The sequence below is a fragment of the Dermacentor albipictus genome, chromosome 4 (assembly GCF_038994185.2).
Source record: "Dermacentor albipictus isolate Rhodes 1998 colony chromosome 4, USDA_Dalb.pri_finalv2, whole genome shotgun sequence".
NCBI classification, from domain to species: Eukaryota; Metazoa; Arthropoda; class Arachnida; order Ixodida; family Ixodidae; genus Dermacentor; species Dermacentor albipictus.
Genome location: NC_091824.1, coordinates 43,639,031 through 43,660,511, shown reverse-complemented (window position 1 = coordinate 43,660,511; position 21,481 = coordinate 43,639,031). Strand labels below are relative to the sequence as shown.

Sequence of the window (21,481 nt, the reverse complement as noted above, 5' to 3'; positions counted from 1 at the left end):
CGGTCCCATAAAAGGATAGCAAACGTAGGTCGAGGTCAATGCTTTAACCAAGGTATATTGAATCTAGCTTTATTATGTTCTCATCGCCAGTGGAACTTCGTTCCATACCGCCAGAGTTCAATGCTGTCGGGGAAAACTCAACACTCACGACACTGGGTGGCGTCTCATGCCTACGAGAGCGTCAAAACAAACTTATCTCAATAATAACGACAAGACAACGCTGATACTTTGGCATCAGCTTGAGATGGCGTGAAGGGATGGTGGATCTTAACACTTCTTTTTTTTTTGCAGTCACGGCAGAGAGCAAGTTTCAAGAGCGAATTCAGATCAAACCGCGCAAACTGGTTGCTTCCATATTGCTGCGCAATCACGCTCTTTCCGATGGAAGTCGCCGGGCGGACTTCCGGGTGACAGTCGAAATTTCCTCGCTGGACAAAAAGCGCTGACGTAACAAGCGGCTGAGACAGATTGCCCTCCACAACGGCAAAACGTGTCGCTCGTCACCGTTGCTCGAAGATCACCCGCATGTGGTTGCGCCTTTATGCTGCTCGTTTTGGTTGATTCGGCATGAAGAATATATTGTGCGGGTTCATGCTGTCATACAACGATTACTCTAAAATTAAAGCGTGTTTTATGCTTTTAAAGGTTATGAAGAGGACACACATTCCAGCAAAGCAAATTCATTTTGTTTCAAACTGACACTAGGTGCGCTGTCCAACGGTCTACGGTAGAAGCATAATGCAAAAATAGGAATTTCCATGTAGCGCGTAGTATAAACTGTGTGTAAAATTATAGTTTTGATAAACAACCAATAGCTAATTATTAGGGGAGTGCGAATATTCGAAACTACTAATCAGAATCGAATAGTTCTCGGCATTTTATCCGTATTCGATCGGAGAGTTCACTATTCGGAGTTCTCAAATATAGCGCATTTCATTCGAAAGCTACAAGCAAAGAAATAATTTTTCAAGTCTGCAGGAGGAAAGACTAGTGCAAGTGAAGTCTTCCGAATGATTCTGCTGCATGAGAAACGTGGTTGTTGCTCAGACGCAGATGTCCGCGAGCTAACGCACGGAGGAAATTTATGTACGATAGTTTCCAGGTGTCAGACACGCATCTCTCGCCTTATGCAGCTAACAAGATTTCTCTCCGGATTTGGGCAAATCTACTTATTTTTTGGGCAATGTCACCATTACTGGATCCCTTTAAGAATGCGTGCATTACTGTATAGCAACGCTCTCCGCTTCTTAAATGAGAACTAGACTACGTGCATCCGGCTTACATTTTGTTGGACTACTTCATTGTAATAGTGCGCCAGATACAGTCACATTTTCTTTGTTCGCCTTTACAAGCTTTTCAATTGAGCTGAACTTCAGTTGTTAAAGGCATTAAATGCATCAACTAACGTAAGTAACCTACTTACCCGAATGCAGGTTGAAGACTAATATAGGTTCACGTGCATATATTCAACTCGCCGGGAAATAAAAACGATATACATTGAATATAGGTCCACCCATACTTTTTTTAAAAAACATGAAAGCTTTAAACGTGTCACACCGACTAAAGTTATTTACCGTAAGCAAAGCCATTAAACCTGGCTATTCGATGCCACAAGCGGCATCGACGTCAGAACTACCGGAGAAGTCGTCCTCATTCGATGCTTCGCAGGTGACCTCGGCAGTCTAAATGACGTCATCGTTGGTGCCATGGAATGCGTTGGACGTGCAGCATTTCTTGACGCCAGCCTGGAGATTATCTCGACTGGCCTTACAGTGGGCGCGACGGTGGGACTCCGTTCGTTCGGTACTTTGATAATTTTGTTCTCGAATATAGGAGTGCAGCTCATTTTGGGTCACATTTTCGGAGAGATAGAAGATCGACCTAAACTCGAACAAATAGGTTAAGCGTTTGTTGCTTGGAAGGCTACGCGGGAGTTCTTATATTTGACTTTTATAAAAGCGATAGAATATTCGGTATTCGAGTCAATTCGAAATGTTCAGTATTCGCAAACCCCTTTTTCATAAAATTTGATGTGCGTGACAGGATACATTTTCAGGAGTCTTAACTAGATGGCGCCACCATATCCAGCACCGTCATAGCCAGCACGTGATGCGAAGGTCACCATGCGAGGGGAGCTTCCGATACCGCAGGATTGAAGCCGCGTTTTACAGTAAAGCTGTATACCTCTGCCGTCCAAGCTAATTTTTGTGTCGTTGTTGCGTGGCAAGCAAAAACTCTCCATACGTGGGCGGATCCCGCAGATAGTGCAATGCCGGGCCGACCCGCGGGGGACGTGAAGCAGGCGTTAAAAAGGAGCTTTAGCTCAGGCCCTACTCCGATGAGGCCTATTGAAATGCATGTAAAACTCAAAAACATTTTTCTGAGATAATCACTGGACCGATTTGGATTAAATGTCTTTCATTTGAGAGAGAAAGTTAAAATCTAGTGACCGTTGGATGCGGAATTTCTATTGAGGTCGTGAATATTGTTACAAGAATTTTCCAATAACCGAAAGCTTGAAAAAAAAAAAAGCACGAGGTTTACAGATTAATAGCTCCGCATGTAGAACAGATATCAATGTTCTGCAAACGGCAACAATTATATCATTGAAAGCAGACAAATTTAATGTGCAATTTTCTATTTTACATGAGTTTGTTACGTTGTGTACAAGGGTTCCGCAAAAGCTGCATTTCCATATGCTCAATTTTTCGAGATTCATGTGTAACATATCAATTTTGTCCGCTTTAGATGTACTATTGGATGCAATTAAGAGAATTGCGGTATAAATTTTCACTCTTGAGTTACAAAGTTGCAAACTTGATAATTTGGTTTTCTGAAAATTTTCTATTTTTGCGAATCTAATAAATTGACTGCCTAAATCAAAATTTTGAAACACACAGTCACTATATTTTAAGTTTTCTTTTAAACGCAACACACTTTGTCAAACTTCAAGCAGTGGTTGCCGAGAAAAATGAAATCTTTTACGTGTATTTAGATAGGAGCTACCGAGCTAAGGCTTCCTCTTAAACACTCCCCATACGTGGGCCGATTCCGAAGATAGTGCAATACCGGCCCTACCCGCGGTGGAGGTGAAGCCAGCGTTATGTACTCCCCATACAAGGGCCGATCCCGAAGACAGTGCAATCCTTCACAGAGTGGAAGGGCACTGAGTTTTTCATAGGAAGCAGCATAAGCCCTTTTTCTGTTGTCTGCTTTCACTTTGAATTTGTAAGTTAAATAACTTCCATTTAACCTCGTCAATTTCCATAATTTCTTTTGCACTCAGGTCGGGAATGCGTTCATGCAAAGCTTGGCGGGCATAAAATGGTCGCACGGTCCCTTTAAATAGCGAGGCCTCGAGAAGGGCAAATACGCACTTGTTTCATATGCGAAAAAAACATTCAGGTAGGCCAATGAAATATTATCAATAGCTGCTTTGCTATTTTCACGCGCTGTATGCTCGAGTTTTCTGCCTCACAGCGTTTGGGCATCGCGTAGAGCGTTATGATTACATACAGAGAAAGACCCAGTGAGCTTTGAGAACACAAAATAAAACGGCAGTGCGAAAATATTTTGTCGCCAATGATGTCATACTGTCATACCGACGTTGAAAATTGGTCGCTGAAATCCGAAAGGGAGACGTTTTCCTTAAATTTCTCCACTATAATAAGCAAGCATTAACCATAAACCAAATGCAAATCACGTTTCGAGTAAAATGCGCGGAGTTTCCATTTTAATGTGCCTGCCTTCTAGAAATAATTGTGTCACTGCTTTTTTCGTCGGTCGAGAGAAGGGCGATGAAGAAATTCTGACTTGTTTCAATGTTCATCTCGCCAACCCTGGGCTGTGCGGCGATAGCTATGGGTCATATCAGCAAACCAGAAAAGGAGAACCAGAACTAGTGCTTCTACACTGTCCACGTGTGATCGCTCTTCGGGAGGCGCAAACTGAACAGCTTCATTTCCATGAATTCGATGCGAGCTGGTCGAGTCAGAAGTCGAGCTTACACAGCCCGACCCAACCGCGATTGGCGAGTGCCAACTCCTGGCAAGCGGGTTGACCAAACTTGCCTCGATATTGCAAACACATAGAGTGACCGGTTTTCCGGTATTCCGCGGTAGAGTTCGTGCAATACCAAGTTATAGGATGCTGGTAGTGACGTCTTGTGACGCTTCATCTAGCCACAATGCCCCTAACACGTTTTCATGTTTCCGTGAGTCTTCTTGTCGAAGCAAAAACAACATTTACAGGGCAACGTGTTCGCGATTACGACGCTGTCGAAAATTTACACTAGCAGCGAAGTAGAATGCACTGGGTTACTGCAGTAATCACTCTGTCTGGTTAAGTTCTTCGCCACCAAGTGGCGGCACCAACCCGGCTGCTGACGTTTGCACCTCCAGCAACAACCCTATCATCTGCAAACCGTGAAGAGCTTGCAGATAAACTAAAGCTCGACTGTCTCGCCTTGATCCTCGGGCGTTCCCACGAACCTGACGACTGGTTTTCGGCCCGACAAACTGACTCGACCCGGCTCTGTAGGGTTCTTGTAAATTAAGCCTTGCAAAACGACCAGTGGCGCCCACAATGGTTGAGCTTTCCTCTTTTCTTTAAGCGAGATGCTGACTCTCATTACCGATTGGCGGGCACGTTTCGTAGCCTTCGTAGCACTGCAATGAATTGGTGACATTTGTACTACACAACTTGTGCCAAAATTAAGAAGAATATAGGCAATCAACTGTACAATGCAATGTTGTACTTATTGAGCAACAGAAAGCTGGATGGCGAGTTGTTCAGGATGGTCTATAATTTTCTTATCTAATATTTTGCCGTGAATGCATTCTTTGAGAAGTTCAGTAATTATTATTACCTATTTATGTAATCTGACGAAATACAAAAACAGTCCGACCTGCTCCAAGCTACGGCAAACATTGCCTTGGTTCTGTCCAGCAAAGTGGCACTTTGCACAGGTCACGTGGGCCACATGACATGTAGGAGCAATGGGATTTCGTTCACTTGCACGTACCGTGGGACAGCTTTCCCCATCCTGTGACATACGAAGGCATCCCCGTGAAATCCTCGTTCCTTCCAGGCAGGCAGATGGGCACGATGTGCGGCTGGAACACCACCGGCCGCTCCAGTTCGAGAAGCGCCAGGTCATTCTCGAAGGTGGCTGGGTTGTAGTTGCGGTGCACGATCATGCGCCGCACGGGAATGGACACCGGCTTGAACCGCCCGGCGTTTCCAGACAGGTCGTGCGCGCCCAGGATCACCAGCAACGATGACAGGAACCTGTGCCGCAGGGCCTTTCTGAGCACATGTCGAGAACGCTTCGTCTCCAGCATTCCGCAAGGAAATAAAAGCAGTGTCTGCGCACTAAGCAGTGCCCGTGCACACAGCATTGTCCATGCTTACAGCAGTTTCCATGCTCACCGCAGCGTCCATGCTCATAGCAGTTCGTAAGCTGTAGCTTCCCGTGCGCTACTGCAGTGCTACAAGAGCAGCTGCTGACCAATGCTGATGGCGAACACACCATTAACAACTACGTTCGGTCAATTACAAAGCTCTTAGGGAAGCTTAGAGCATTAGACCCCTTACGCGGTATTTTGCGACCATTATTCTCATATTAGATTATTTTTAAATGCTCTCCATCGTACTCCTGTCCGACATGGCCACTTCGCTGTAGGAAAATGAAATGGAGAGAACCGGGGGAATGGACTCCTTACGTAATCAGACTCCAGGTCTCGCAAGAAGTGATAGCAAGGAAAAAAAACTAGATGAGCGTCTTTGTTCTCTCCTCAAAAGGGCATATGCACTGTAATACATCGATCTCCTCAGGCCAAGTTCTTGCTTAAGCTGACCTGCAACAACGTGGGAACTTGACACAGCGACGTAACTCTCCTCATGTTAGATAGAATATTAACATTTATAACTGGCGAAAGTAACCATAAGTATTAATTTAACTGGCTTTAGGTATGCCATGCATTTTCATACCCTAAACTGCGTTGGAGGGGGAACCAGGTCCTGTATAGAGTGTCCTAGCTTCAAGACAGCAAGAACGATAGAGAGCACGAAGGCTACTAGCACTAATATATATATATATATATATATATATATATATATATATATATATATATATATATATATTGGCGGTAAACTTACTATCGTTTAACCAGCAAGCGGCAAAATAAAGGAAATACATTGTTTTATGGCTGCGGCGAGTTTCGAAGCCAAGTCACAGTGGTCACATGCAGCAACGTATCCTCAGAGACTGGTGTCACGCACGTGGTTCTCGGCGGCAAAAGTGAACAGCTTTAGCAGAAAGCGGCTGGGCTGACAACACTTCATGCACCCTAGGAATTACAAGTGCATGCAAAAATAATTACTCCTATGACGTCACATAGGGCGAAATATCAAGATACAAATATTATATGCTAATGACCATTCAGAGACAGTCAGCCACTTTTGATGCTTGCTTTCAGCTTCGTGGCTTTGCTTTATACGTATAAAATTGGAAATGCTAAGAATATTTCATCACCACCTTCTTAAGAAACAAGAAATTGTAGATGATGAAGAGATGATGTATGAGATGGTATCGAAATGTTCGGGCAAGAAAACACTTTTCGTGCTTGGTAAATATAGAAAATTACAACAGGGAAACAGCACGTTCTGCAGTTCGAGTTTACACACAAATCAAACCAATAGGACTAAATAATAATAAAACACAGAAATATTGCGCATAGGCTTTTTTACGACCGCGCCAGCGTAGATAACATGACATGAGAACTGTATACAAAGGGCTCTTTATAAAATTTGTGTCATGTTATTAGAGAGGGGAAAGCTCTTTCACGAATGCTGTAGATGTTCAACTTTTCCTGTTCATATAAACAGCGTGTTAATACAGCTGACGAGTTTGACAACTGAAATGACATTTCTTAGGAGTACACATAACGCACGCAACAACCCACAGTAACAGCCATCTATAGTGTCCAGTCAAGGGCAGCATTTCTGAGAGAAGCTGACCATGCCTTCTTTCAACGCGAAGCAATGCAAGAGCTATTCAAGGTCGAAGTGCATGGTACAACCCTAAGGCTGGTTTTAGAGTAGTGTCATGAGGTAGCATAGCGCCTACAGACACATAAAGCATATGTTAAGTTATCGTATACATTACACGCATTGCACTGCGGCCATTTGTACAAAGTAGTAGGTTGATGCCTGACAATGCCAGGCATAAAATCGTGATACTTAAGTTCTGGACCTGCTTAATTGCTGTGTTCTAACTTTAGCAACAACCCACGTGCACAAGCCCGACAGAAGCGGGGTTATGTGCATCTCAAGCGAGTTTGTTGTTCTAGTGTTTCATGCGAAAGCGACATGTTCAGGAATCCATCACAACTTGGCTTGATGCCCTGACGGTACTGCTGTAAATATATTCTCTGTCAACTATCAAACTCATCAATATATTTGAGTAATGTGGCTGAAACAGCAGCAAGCACTGGCAAGCCGACCTCGACTAATAAGAATACACAATAAAACAAGCTTCCCCCTCTGCTTCAAAGAAGTCAGTGGGCAAATAATTGCACAGAGCTCTGCTGCCACTGAAGATGTATACCGTAAAAGACGGCAGCGTTGACGTATTCCGGATGATGAACTTACAAAACTAGGCTATTTATTCTGACGAAGTCATTGATTCCTTAATATAAATGTGTGTACTTTCATTGTGATAAACGCGTAAGTTACGCATTTAAGAAATTGCCAAAAAGGCTGCACGTGGTATTTTTCTTGTCCCGTCTGGTAATGTTGGCATTCATCCACAGGAAAAAAAAGGACCTAGTTGAACAATGCGAATAGCACTTCGCTGTGCATGATCCTGAATCGACAATAAAAAACTGCCTAGTAAGCAGTAGTAGAAGCTGTTACATCTTGTAAATTTGTCAGGTAGGGCATCTAAAGAGACTTGAAGGTAGACATGAGGCAAATACGTACATGCTTCCTTCAGTCGAGGTGTAGCTAATGAAGGTTGGCGTGTTTCGCCCATCGCAAGGTTTCCGCATACCATTTTTGAGCAAATGTTCAAGCTGCTTGCTAAAATGAACCTAACGCTTGTTTCATAGGTGGCGAAATTATTGTTCAGACGCAGCAGACCTAGACCATGTCGAAATGGCATGCACGGAAGAGAGACGCGTCAAATACCACATCAAGAAATTTGTAACGATTTACTCACTCACCGCGTGGAAACCTAAAAAAATTATTCGTTTGTAAGTAACGGAAAAAATACACTTTGCTGGAAATTAATCTATACCCCAATCTCTTAGAAGCTTGCCCAGAACATCGATGAGAGGCTGCAGCCATCGCAGCATTAGAAATGGATCAACTTAGCGGTGTGCCGCGAGCCACAATAAAACAAATCGACAAGAACGGTAAAACGTGTGTGGAAACGTGTAAACGTAAATCCGAACCCCAAAAATCGCTGCGGCGCCCTGATTCCTCGAAGAAGCCAAGAAGAGCAATTGACTCATAATTATTCATGTTTCTCAGGACGCAAAGCATCATCACGTGAACATCACGAGGAGAGTGTATACCTACACCTCTGATATTTCTGACCATATACGCGCTTTTCTTCAGTGTGTGCACATAATGGGCTTGGTTGCTCTTACGCGAATGTGTTGTGCTCGCAATGCTATGTTTGAACTGCGGGCGTGACAATATTGACAAAGGGCGCATTTGTCGTATCGACCAGAAGTCGGTTTAAGGAGCGCTGCGCATCTGTAAACGCGGCTGGTCGTGCGCATTTGCGCACTTCAAATAAAATGTGCCTGACCAATAAAAATGCGAGGTGGCCAATCAACATCTACGCGATTGGAAGGCTACACACACAAAAATACATATGAGTGCCAACGCAGCGCGTGCTACCAATAGCAAACAAGCCCTGCCTCGGCGCACAATACCAGTCGGGCAATAACTGAAGATAGCCGGAAGTCCGGTAAACGAATAGGACACCGACAAAAACCGATAGAGAGACGGTCGTTGGTCACATGAATGCAGTAAGTGTAATCGGACATCAAACTGAACGTATCTCGCAACAAATGCGTTCGCGTCTATTGCTCTGTTCGCACCCGACTGCAGCGTGAACAAAATAATTGCTTCCGCGTTTGTATTTGGGTTTCCTGAGAAATATTTGCGCATTCCCTATACGTCATTCTGAACGGAGCCTAACTGTACATCAGGTGATTTCCAACCCACCAATGGCTCGCGTGCTGACCATGCAAGCCGGTCAGAGGCAAATACTTGATCTCGCGTTTAGATAATCGGTGACTTTTTGCCACGCCGTGGGTCGCTATCGCGATCGATCTGGCGAGCGCGATTCGCGCATCTTTAAATTATGCAAGAGACTGCAGCAACTTACCTCTAGCCGGCTGGCGCTACGCATGCATGTCACCGTTGCCGATAACGTGAGTGGCTATAACGATACGGTGCCGCAAATATCGATAGCTACGTGCTCGCTTGTTCGTGCTAACGCACTGAAGCTCTGCGCATATTCCCAATTATTTAACAAGGACACTCGAGCATTGACAACACGACACGTCAGCGCCTTGTAACAGTGGGAAGTGGCGAGATCGATGATAGTATTAGGATGCGCACAAAACTTTATCGAGCGCTCTGCAGCAGGCGATGCACTGCATCCCGTTTTACCGTAACTTGGCAAACGGCGAAGTCTGGGCGGCCTCTGCCCGCCACGCTGAAGGGAGCCTTCCACTTGACTTTTTTTTCTATTTAAGCGAGTATGTGCGAAGCAATTTTCGTCGTTCTCATTACTCAAAATCAGATATCTTCTTTTTTAACATAAATTCATTTAACATGTTACCCTGGCAGATGTGGCATCACCTGGCTTTTCAAATTACAAACAATAAAGTTAGGCTACGGCTTCCCAGGCACAGGCGTGAAGCGAACATACAGCGCAACTTTCGTTACAAATAAAAACAGCCGTCAAACCACGTGATTGATGACGAGGCGAGCGCACTTCCGCGTTGGTCAACTTACGTTGCCGCCGATCCCTCGCCGCTGGTCGTTGTCAGAGACGTTGACGTAGACATATCAAAACCGCAAACAAAGCAGTTGTTCACGTACCTAAAATTTATGAAATTATGGGTTTTTACCTGCCATAACCACGATCTGATCATGAGGCACGCCGTAGTGGGGGACTGCAGAAATTTGAACTCCCTAGGGTTCTTTTACATGCACCTGAATCGAAGTACACTGATTTTTTCGCATTTCGCGCCCATCGAAATGCGGCCGCCGAGGCAAGGACTCGAGCCCGCGACCTCGTGCTTAGCAGCCCGACATCATAGCCACTAAGCATCAACAGCGGGTATTCGTGCAAGACTTTGGCCTTAGTTACTTCAACGATTCGATTCAAGTAACTACAGTACACGGGTCACGCATCGATTTACCTTTGGCCACATACATTTCTCAAATAAGAACGGAGGGCATCTGTGTCTATCGTAGCGATCACAAGGCAGTTATAGTTGTAGTTTCAAAGTAACAATACAATAAAGGTTTCGCAAACTCTAGTGAAACGTGTGTCATGATAATAGTAATTATCATTATTACAATAGATGCTACTTCACCCCACCGCACCAAGCACGCAGGCACAAGCTGCGCATGCGCTGTTTGGGCAGGTGTGTTTGGAATGTCTGCACTATGTTTTTTTTTTTTTTTTTTAAGACGACGATAGTTTCTACTTGCGTTCTCCGCTACGGGCTGCATTAACAACACCATAGCCACTAAGCCATCATAGTGGGTACTGGCGAATCTTAACAGAGATAGCTTCTAATTATGTTTTTGTACCAATGTGATCATTAGGATAATAAATTAAAGGGATGAAGTTGCACTAATTTTCCTTTGCGTGAAATGGTTCTTAGGCTGCGTGGGGTTAAGCGCGCATGAAAAGACATCTCCCACTATTTCACCCATGAGCATGTTCCCATTTCTTGATAGCGCTTCCTTGATCATTCAAGAAGGACAAGCGCTCGTGCGTCAACATGAAGCAAATGATAAGCGGTTCCGCAGCATCCTTACCCCGGCTGGCAGTGGGCTGCAGTCAGTGCGTACTTGTCGCTGATCAAGACGCCGCCACACTTATTCTTTATGAACAGGCCGAGCCACGTAGCTTCCTTCACAAGCACCTGTAAAAAAAGATAGAGAGCCCGTGACACTCCTGCCGTCCCGAGATGAGTATCGCCCAGGGCAAGTCTAGTCGTAAATAAGGAAGCAGGAAGACCTGCGGCCAGTGCAAAACGTACTTGCCACGGCCATTCACCGATGAACGAGTTCCTTCCGCCGACGATCCGGCCCTGGGGATGTAGCGGCCTGACTCCGCAGTCTTTATGGGTCAAAAAGAAAACAGAATCAACAAAAAGCAAGGCAAAAGTGGTTGACAACGAAAAAAAAAAACAACCTCTTCATGGGAGCATCAGTGTGGTTTGTTGCTTAGACTGCACAACCTCGGGGATCGGCTCACATTTTTCGACTGCGCGATCCGGGGACCGGCCCATGTGTTTTCGTTTAATGAAGCTACAATTACGGTTACGTTGTTAGGCGCGGGTAGCTTGAACTAACGTATCTGGTTCTCACTTCGGTATTTTTGCGCTATTTATGCGTTATTAGTGTCCTCTACATAACTCCACGCTAACATGGTGCGTCTTTTTCGTTACATTCTTGATTTTTACGCTTTTTCGTTGTCTTACGCCCACTAGAACCTCTTCAAATCGTCCAATTTGATCAAACGAAAGCGGCCAGATGTCCAAATCCCATGAACCCCGAAATAGATCTCAATTCTGCAAAGAAGGCCATGTCTTAAAAAAAATGATAAAGAACAAGAAGAAAAACAGAAAATTATGCGAGTGGCCCAAACGTTTATATGCTGGGCGTTCGGAAGGTGATTGTTTAGCTTGCTTGAGTGCACGAATAGAATGAACTGCTGTCACGCCATCAATGTCGATTCCAATGAGTCGCGAAGCTTCGGGCAAAAAGCTGTCCAGAACCAAATGTCACTGATACAAGCAAGGGCGGTTATGGAAACAGCGATTGAAGGGTCACCTAGTGAGGAGGGAAGAAACGTTACTCAGGGAAAACCGATTGTATGAATTCCGGTGGTGTAGTGTTTGCGGGGTGCTTTTAATCGTGCGTCAGTGTGTTTAGAAAAAAGCACTGAGCTACGACCGCCAGACTTAGCTTCCCCCGTGCGCTGCACTGCACGGCGGGCTTGGCGTTCGATCATGTGACCAACACTGAATACCGAAAGCTTTCTTGGGCTTGCAAAGAACAATATTCCATGCATGGGAGCGAATGCCAACCCCCTACGGCTGGCATTTTGCTGCGTAGTTTTCCGCACTAGAAGCTGGAGTCACCCATCGAGTCAAATGGCGGGCAATTTGGAAATGGTGGCGAATGGCAGGCCAGAGAAATAAATTTCTCGCCTTGTCAAAAAAAGTTACGTCTCGCTTTTTTTTTTTTGCGGATATGGCGTCACTTCATTTTTGTTGGGCCGGAAGTGTTTCCTCGTCACACAGATGTCGCTGATCCCCACGAGCCGCCATATTTTGGACATACCTCGACGCAGTTACGATACTTCTCTACGATACCTGCCACTTCTCGTCTTTTTTTTTTCTCCCTCCGTCGAGAGTGCTTAGCTGTAAACGAGCATTTAGACAGCCCATTCATTGTGACTGATTGTTTGGGATAGTGGTTTGTGTGTTTGATTGTGCGTTTATAATCTGCTTAGCCTTCGATGGGCGAATCACTGGAGATATTTAGAAATGGCGTACTCGAGCAGCTTGCTTAGTGTGCTTAAAGATCGAAACTCCAGTTAAGTGCTTGCATTTTCTTTTTTCACCGTTATTTATTACGCATAGCTGATATTCTCCCCTACATTTGGGGCCCCTATTTCTAAGCTTTCCCGTTGACTTGAACAACTCCTTGCAAAGCGCGCGTTCAGTGAAAACGCTCGGCACGCTGCGGAACGCTTTTACATGCCGGACTGTACGCGCGGTCAATTGCTTGAAACTCGTAAATGGTAGAGAAAAAAAAAAAGAAAAAAATGCGAAAGAAAAAGATAAACGGGGAAATGCAGTACATGCGGATAATCGAGATGCCAATCTGCCTTACGTTTACGGTAGTCCCACTGTTGACTGCTCGTTGTTGTTGTCGGCAGACCAGTGCCGTTAACGACGGGCTCCATTGTCGGCTTCACGCCCGTTGTTGAGGCGTGCGTGAACGTGCTTAACGACGGTGGTATCTTTGACGGTGGCTTCGGGGTACTCTTCTTTGGCGGGGACTTGCTGGGCAGCGGCGTCTTTGTGGGCTTCGCGGGACGAGCCGGCATGGCGAGGACTGGCTTCGTAGGCTTCGGCGTGCTTTTCGGCTTCGTCGCGGTTGTCATCGACATTGTCGTTCGCACCGGTATCGGTTCACCCACCACCATCGTCGTCGTAGTCTTGGTCGGCTTCTTTGTGCGCTTAGGCAGCGTGGTCGTCGTTTGAGGCGTGGTCGAGCTCGGGTGAACCTGATCGGTCGACACAGGCACAGTGGCGGTGCTCGTAAACAGTGTGCTTTGCACAGGCCTCGTGGCGAGCGTTGTCCTCTGCGGAATTTTGAAAACGGTCGACGGCCACAGCGTCGCCTTTGAAGGATAGGTCATGTGCTGTATGTCGTTGGAAATTGTCGTTGGGGACCATGGCGGGCGGGGCTTGGTCGGGACGGGCTTGGAGGCTACTGTCGACGGTCTAGCCTTTGTTTGCGTCATCGTCGGTGAGCGCGTCTTGAGTTTCTTGGTCGTCGTGGACGGCCGTGGCGTAGAGTACGGCTCCGTCGAAGACGATGCGACCGCCGAAGCGACGTTAGAAACGGTGACGTCTGTGACCTCTCCAAATGACGTCTGGCCGGTTGTGGTGCCATACACGTGCTCGGTCACCGTTGGTCGATCTTCGGCGTTGAAGTCCAAAGTGTACTCCATCACGTTCGTCGGTGGTGGCCGCGTTGTGGTCGTCTCCGTTAGGTCAACGAACTCGGGAAGACGTGTTGTGGGCGAGTTTCCGTCTTTCGTAGGCACAAATGCGCCGAGGCTCGTGTGATAAACAGGAGTTTTTACTTCAACATTCAGATCCGAAAGGTCATTCAGTGTTGATGGTGGAAGCCTGCTGACAGCATGGGATGCGAATCCCCCGGTGGTAGATGGCACTGTGTAAAACGAGGACTGAGATAACGGATAGTGAGTTGACGAGGCTCCGTACTTTTGCGGAGTGGTATACTGTGCCAGAATTGAAGTCGGTGAGTCGTACTCGTGCGTCGAAGTAGCTTGCAACATGGATTCAGTGGTAGACACATACTTTTGAGCAGGCGTTGTCTGGGACGGGGCTGCGCTCGGAGAATCGTACACCGTCACAGTTTGCGATGGCGTCTCTGTCACTGTTACGTACTTTTTCGTTGGCGCAGGTAGCGAAAATGTCTGCGCTGTAGTATATGTCTCTTCTTGCGTGGGCGTGGTCGCTGAATCGGACTGCGTGGTCACCACTGTAGTTTTCTTGGCCGGTTTCAATGTGGCCATCGTCGGGCGCATTTTCATGGCCGTCGTGACTGGCCGAAAAAAAGGCCTTGTGAGCAAAGAACTGAGCACCCCAATGGGCGTGCTTGCGAGCACAGCTTGCAGTGAGGGTCGTTGCACGTACATAGTTGACGGGACGAACGGCGAAGGGCGCATGGCTAATTTGGTCGGCGTGAATAGTATGTTGGGCCGTGTCGTCATCCATGTGGTCACGGCCGGTGCGGTGACGCTCGGTGGCTTGTGATGATTAGTCAAAGTCGTCGCCTGCGGCGGTTGCGTTGGACGCACGACGACTGGCCGCTTCAGTGTTGTGGGCAGCCTCAGCACCGGCCACAACGTCGTAGGCTTGGGTCTTGAAAACACCGCCGGTCTCGTGCTGACTGTAGTTGGTGCTTCAGTCGTCGTCGTCGTCGTCGTGCTGGGAGGAAGACGCGATGCTTCCGGGTGTGTGTCAGATGTAGACGCCAGAGAACTGGCGTCGACTGTGACGACGCTGTTGACTTTGGACAAGTCCTGGGTCGTGTACGTGCTCGCCTCAGTCCAGGCGGCCGTTGTGACGTTTGCTTCGTCAGGAAGCTTGCAACAGGCTCCCAGCAGAAAGCCGTCCATGCAGGCGGACAGCATGGTGCCTTCCTGGCGGATGCATTCCCAGTTGAACATGCAAAAGCCGGTTTCGCCTTGCACGCCTTCGCATGGCCTCCTCCCAATAGTCCATTGTTTCCCTGCGGTATCAAATGACAGCATGTTGAGAGTGCATTTAGAAGATGCACCCCTAACATTTGTAGTGAAAGCACACAACTGGCGTATAGAAGTGGAAACGCCCAATTTCAGTCGTTCGACTGCCTATGACGGCAACCACAAATGATGCTTCAATTGCGGCGCATTTACTCTTGTCGATCGATTGGAAAACACCGACGATTTAGACAGGGTTTGAAACCTTGCACCGCTGCGCATATTTCCAATCCCAAAATAACTAATAGAAAGCATTTAAAAATGAAAGCCCCATGCAATTACGGTCGCCACGTCAATGTGGTTGGTATCGAACACTAAAGTGCACAAAAATGGCCCTATGGGATAGGGTCATTTTGCGTGCAGGTGCCTGATGTGCTCGAAAAGACGCCCACAACAAATAGTGTCAGTTCGATGAAGCGGCAACTCCGTCAACAAGGTAATACGCTGTAATTTCATAAGGTGCTCTAGAAGTCAACTCCAACTCACAGGGTGTGACTGAAGTGTAGTACTTGGCAGAAGCCGCTGAGACCAAGGCTCCGCTGATACACAGACAGGCACTGGTGATGATCAGCGCTGTCCATCGAATTTCCATCACGTCGCTGAAAAACACCGGGGTACATTGTTTCAGCGAAACGTCGTCACGCACGTCATGCACTGCGCGCAAGAGCTCGTATCAGTCGCACGCTCAACTGACCCATCTTCAAAAGTTATCGCGCGTACCTTACGTACACGGTCGAAACACGTGACTGCAGCTATCCGTGCCCGCGTCTGTTTCTCTTGCAGCATTTCTGCCACCCGAAAACGTGGCTGAGGCTTTTAAGAAATGGCTTAAAGCGCCAATTTCATAACGTCGTAGTACACAATATATGTTGATCGATTATTTGATTATTGGTTGTTATTGGCGCAAGGGTCAGGTATGGCGAAATAGCGCTAAGGCTATGGTAATGAGCTGTCAATAAAAAAAAAATTGGGGGGGTTTACGTGCCAAAACCACTTTCTGATTATGAGGCATGCCGTGGTGGGGGACTCCGGAAATTTGCACCACCTGGGGTTCTTTAACGTGCACTTAAACCTAAGTAAGCGGGTATTTTCGCATTTAGACCCCATAGAAATGCGGCCGCCGTGGCCGGGATTCAATCCCGTGATCTCGTGCTTATAGAGGCCATATAGAGGCCTAAAGACATTCGCTGGAAAATGCGTGAAATAGATATTTAATAAAACTATGGTAACGAGACACGAAGTGCGAGATGTTGCATACTGCGTCAGCGCAGTGAAAGCGCTGGATGTTCTTAGTCCTGTGCTAGCAAGTCTCGAGTAAGCCCCATGGCTCACTCGCAGCCTCCTATATGCACAACGAACACTGGCCCTTGGGTCGTCCCAGATATCCTCATGCGTACATCACCAGCTATGAGACTTGACTTTGGTGTCGCGGCACTTTGCTGCAGTCACAGTGATCACTTTCTTCCTCTTTCCCTCTATCTATTCCCCCTTTTCCTTACTCCCAGTGTAAGGTAGCAAACCGTACGCTCGTCTGGTTGACCTCCGTGCCTTTCCTCCCTTTGCTCTCTAACTTTCTCTCTCCTTCTGGAACTGTTTACGTCGTCAAACGCGAACGCCCCCTTCGCAGGTTTTCATGAACTGCATTGAGTGTAATAGTGTTGAGTTGCAGTGATGGTAAAGAAAGACGCAGTGTTAAAACGTAGTTACAAATTTAAATCTTATTGGATAAACCTGCGCACAATGATAGCTGCGGGCGCACTCGTCGATCATTGAAAATCTTCAGGAGGGTGGTTTGCCCGGGGAGTTGGTAATGACATGGGCAGCGTGAAACAACGGAGGCGAAAATGAAAGAACGCATTGCGCTGTACTTGGGTTTTCTTTGCTCTTCGTCTCCGTTGTATCGCGCTTCCCGCGTCAAGTTGAGTATCTGATCTGCGGGTCAAGCGCGGCAGATTTCATACATGACTTGTGCATGGAAGAGTCCAGCGTAATCGCTGGTACCCATGTGTTTTCCAAAAAATAATACACGATTCGCATCGCACTTAGTCAGATTACACAAGGATCGGTGACAACACACAATGCACGTAACCGGCAATAACATTCGAGAAACTTCAGATACCGAAAGGCGCGGCTTGCGCTGAGAGATAACATTTCTACACAGATTGGCTAGCCATAGCAAAGGACCTACCCTGAAAATCTAAACAATATACACGCGCGTCAATATTTCAGTTGCTTATGATGAATGTATGATTTATTTTTCACAATCTACACATAACGTTTTTATTTCCTTATTCTTTTTTTGTCATGTAGTTTTTCTGAAGCGCAGGTAGTTTAGTGAGTTTCAGTGAGCTTGCTTCAATTTTCACCAGTCCACTACTGCGATAGTCGACTGTACCGACGACTAAATACTGCAGCCCGTGAATGTCTTGACAGGCTGCAGGACTTATAAATACATAAGTTAATTAAACCGGTTTATGGCCCTATAGCACGCTCTGTGACACGTGGCTACACTGTAAAAAAAGAGGTAAAGAAAGAATGAATATCCCGAGTTGAGAAATATGTTAGTAAAGAAAGTTAAGAAATTAAGTTCCGGACAGACTTCTGTCGCAATCGACGCAGAACTATAAGGTTATAGCTTTGATGCCGGTAAAAAACGCCGAAATGCCCGGAAGGGCTCGGTAAAGTTTTCATTCTCGGTTTCCTTGCCTACAGCGTTACTGCAACAAAATTTTTCGTACAACTTTCACTTGTTTGACATCGGAAACTGCTAAACAAGTCAAATAGACGATGTGGAAGGGATAACTTCCTTCCGCTCGACTCTACAGCAGGAAACTACGAAGGATACCCAAAGGCGCAGCAACTTCCTGATTCAAGGAAATAGGAGATGTCGGTAATCAGTTTGCTGAACCTAGCGGCGGTTATGAAAACCAATACAGGAATGATCGGGAGAGCTGGCCCAATACATTCCGCTCTCGCCAAGCTGTCTGCTAATTCATTCCTAAAGAATCCTTTGTCACCAGGCACCCATACCAATTTAATTGGCGTTACGTGAGAGGGTATTAGACAATGAATTAGTGCCAGGCGAATTTCATGCGCGGGACTTTCTGCAGACTCCAAGAGCTGCATTGTATTGTAAGTGATACTGGCGTAAACTCATCCCTTCTTTAGCAGGTCCTGCAAAAGGGGCATTTATGTTTATTGACACATGTGCATGGCATCCATTGGGAAGCTTACTTTAGTTAGATAAATCAAACAATGCGTCGATTTCGATAAAGAAAGAGGTTTGCTTTCTCGATGTTTGTTCCCTCCTCACATAGTCGCGCTTCAGTCGCTGCAACCATAAGCACCCTTGCTGATGTCGGTGCCAATTGGTTCTTGACCGCTTTTCGCCTCAAGCTTCGCGACGCATTTGGATTGACCTTGAGGTTTATGTGTATTGGATTCCTTAAAGGAAAAAAAAACTATAAATGAGCATTTTCTGACGTTAAGTGGGAGGCGAATATCCTGTAAGCAATTTTCTATGGTGCGCACGTATGTTTGCAATCGACCATATAAAGAGTCGATGTCATTGTCTGATGCAAAAATCGCATTGTCATCTGCATATACATATCTTTATATGACATTATGACAAGGTGTAGAGCTTAGTATTACGATAAATATAGGTAAAGTCACTGTTCCTTCTGGAACCCCACGCGACTGTCGACGTCTATTCGAAGGACGTCATTTCAGGGAGCAATAAAAATTATCTGTCAGTCAGAAACTCACTAAATAATTTTCTTATATATCTCGGAAAATCAGGGTTTGCTAATCGATTCAATAAAACTTCTTGTTCGACACTATCATAGGCTATTGATATATCTAAATTTACTAGATCTACAACTTGTCTCTGGCGTCGTGCTAGTTTTATTCGGCTTTCCAGGTTCACATGAGCGTGCCAAGTGTAACAGATCTAAATATAATTTGGCAAGGGCTAAATGAATCTTTGTCCTCCACTTTCTGAAAAAAAAAAAACGTTCAAAATTCTTTCTCTTCATTCAATCAAATTAGAAGTTGGATCAATTGGTCAAATACCGTCAAGCGTGAATACGTCACCATTATTTTCAAGAACCTAAATAATTTTAGCGAGTTTCCCACTGGAAGGTGTCCACGAAAACTGAAATGTTCCGTTGCCTGTTTCGTCCTCAAGTTATTGGGTCCACCCACTAAGGAGTACTGTAAAGGAACACAGTGGTTATACCACACTTTCTATGCTGGAGGGGTGCTGTAGCATATAAAGCGAGTAACCTAAAGTAAGAATATTTATTAAAATAGAGAGATGCATTATAATATTTAAAACAGCTGCATACTTATGTGAGAATACCCGCCGTGGTTGCTCAGTGGCTATGGTGTTAGGCTGCTGAGCACGAGGTCGCGGGATCGAATCCCGGCCACGGCGGCCGCATTTCGATGGGGGCGAAATGCGAAAACACCCGTGTACTTAGATTTAGGTGCACGTTAAAGAACCTCAGGTGGTCCAAATTTCCGGAGTCCTCCACTACGGCGTGCCTCATAATCAGAAAGTGGTTTTGGCACGTAAAACCCCATAATTAATTAATTATGTGAGAATACAGAAAGAATAGTGTGGATTAAGTACAGAAGTCCTGGCTTGTTCTTTGAGATGTATGCAACTTCCTTTCTATATGACATAGTAGTCAGTCTTGTGTTTGCGAATTACACGTATGGACAGACCTTACCACGCTCAGACTCACTCTGTCTAAGGGGGCTATATTTTGCATTTAAGATGCATAGCTTTATGGAACCTTTTGTTTGCAGCTGTTTGGCAAAAAGACATATGCTGTGTTTTTATTTTTTAGACAGTCCTACACTTCGCTATTTAAGTGCATTTGATTCAGGCAATGTCGATTATTCTGATTTATTTTCGTTTAATTGGTGCAAAACCGCCACAGTTCTTTCTTTTCATTGTTTACTAGGACAACGTGCAAGCACCTGCCTGCCCGACGTGTTCATGTCATTCGATCATCCTCAAACGTGGACTCCTCATACAATTCTTAAATACAGTTCTTTTTAGGTCAATATATAGGCTCCAGGTCAAAATACAGTCGCTGTGCTAAATACTGCATAATGTTTAGGCCCGATTACTCATTTTAACATTACTGCAGGGGGACTCAACTTTCAGGCCAAAACTTCTAGTTCAGCTGATGTCACCGTGAATAACACAGTGCCACCTGCGGTAAACAATGTGGGCTTGTCGCTGCGTGGTCTCTGTGGCATTGTCGATGATTTTAACGTTGTTTTTCAACAGCCACCTTATTCACGGCGCATCCTCTATACCCCTCCTCGTGTACGTCACAATGCGCCGGCGACGTCACAGCGTGATGTTACTGGCAGACGTGTAGCGCCTGTGATTGGAAAAACACAGCCGCCCGACTTTCTGCGTGGTGCAGTCACGCAGTGCTTGATATAAATGGGCGCCATGTGGACGCGCGCTTTTTTTTTTTTTTTGTGAGACCCCACAATTTTCTTGTCAGCCAGTTTATCAGTATTGTACGTCGTAGAACATCGGTATGTGATAATTTGCATGATGAAAATCTTGCGACGCTGGCCTACTTGTGAACAGGAACCACGTGGTCATCTGTGACGGCTTTTGCGATGAAGAATATCGGCTTTTCCGTGTAAGTGTTGTGCCATGCTTGCTGTGACGTCATAAAGTTCTGGCGAAAATTTTGGGGGACGCTTAAGTTTCGCCTAAAGAGCGTAACACGATAACATTCAAAGATCCCTGACTGCCGTTCACGCATGCCGGCAACTGCAGTTTATGTTAACGATATTGTTTACCGGGAAACGCTGGCGGCTAATGCTATGCATGAAGGCGATATTTTTGTTAGAAACATGGCCTCCTGCATGGATCGATCTTCTGTTATTATTTCGCACTTTTAATATTTTGCCTGAGAAGATTTAACATAAAATGCATACGCTGTCGGTGTTTTGTTTCATGAGATTTGTTTGTGGGCTGTCATTCTCAAAATTCCGAGGAAAACTTTGTAAAATATGTAAGACAAGGTATGAGCAACTTTAGTGATAAAAGAACTTTGGTGCCATATATATTATATACAGCAATTCTCTCTCACGGGCAACTAACACCATGTTTTC

General features: G+C 45.7%; 1 protein-coding gene across 4 annotated transcripts in view; it reads right to left on the bottom strand.

Annotated features, from left to right (window-relative positions):
- Positions 1-21,481, bottom strand: part of LOC135907147 (serine protease filzig-like) — a 64,433-nt gene that overhangs the window by 10,842 nt on the left and 32,110 nt on the right. For all 4 annotated transcript variants that reach the window (XM_065438799.1, XM_065438798.1, XM_070536906.1 and 1 more), the window contains exons 2-6: positions 15,818-15,930; positions 13,165-15,321; positions 11,301-11,380; positions 11,077-11,183; positions 5,024-5,289 (exon numbers count right to left, since the gene is read on the bottom strand). In XM_065438799.1, coding sequence (XP_065294871.1) covers positions 5,024-5,289; positions 11,077-11,183; positions 11,301-11,380; positions 13,165-15,321; positions 15,818-15,923 — 2,716 coding nt within the window. In that variant the 5' untranslated portion in view covers positions 15,924-15,930. The remainder of the gene's footprint in view (positions 1-5,023; positions 5,290-11,076; positions 11,184-11,300; positions 11,381-13,164; positions 15,322-15,817; positions 15,931-21,481) is intronic.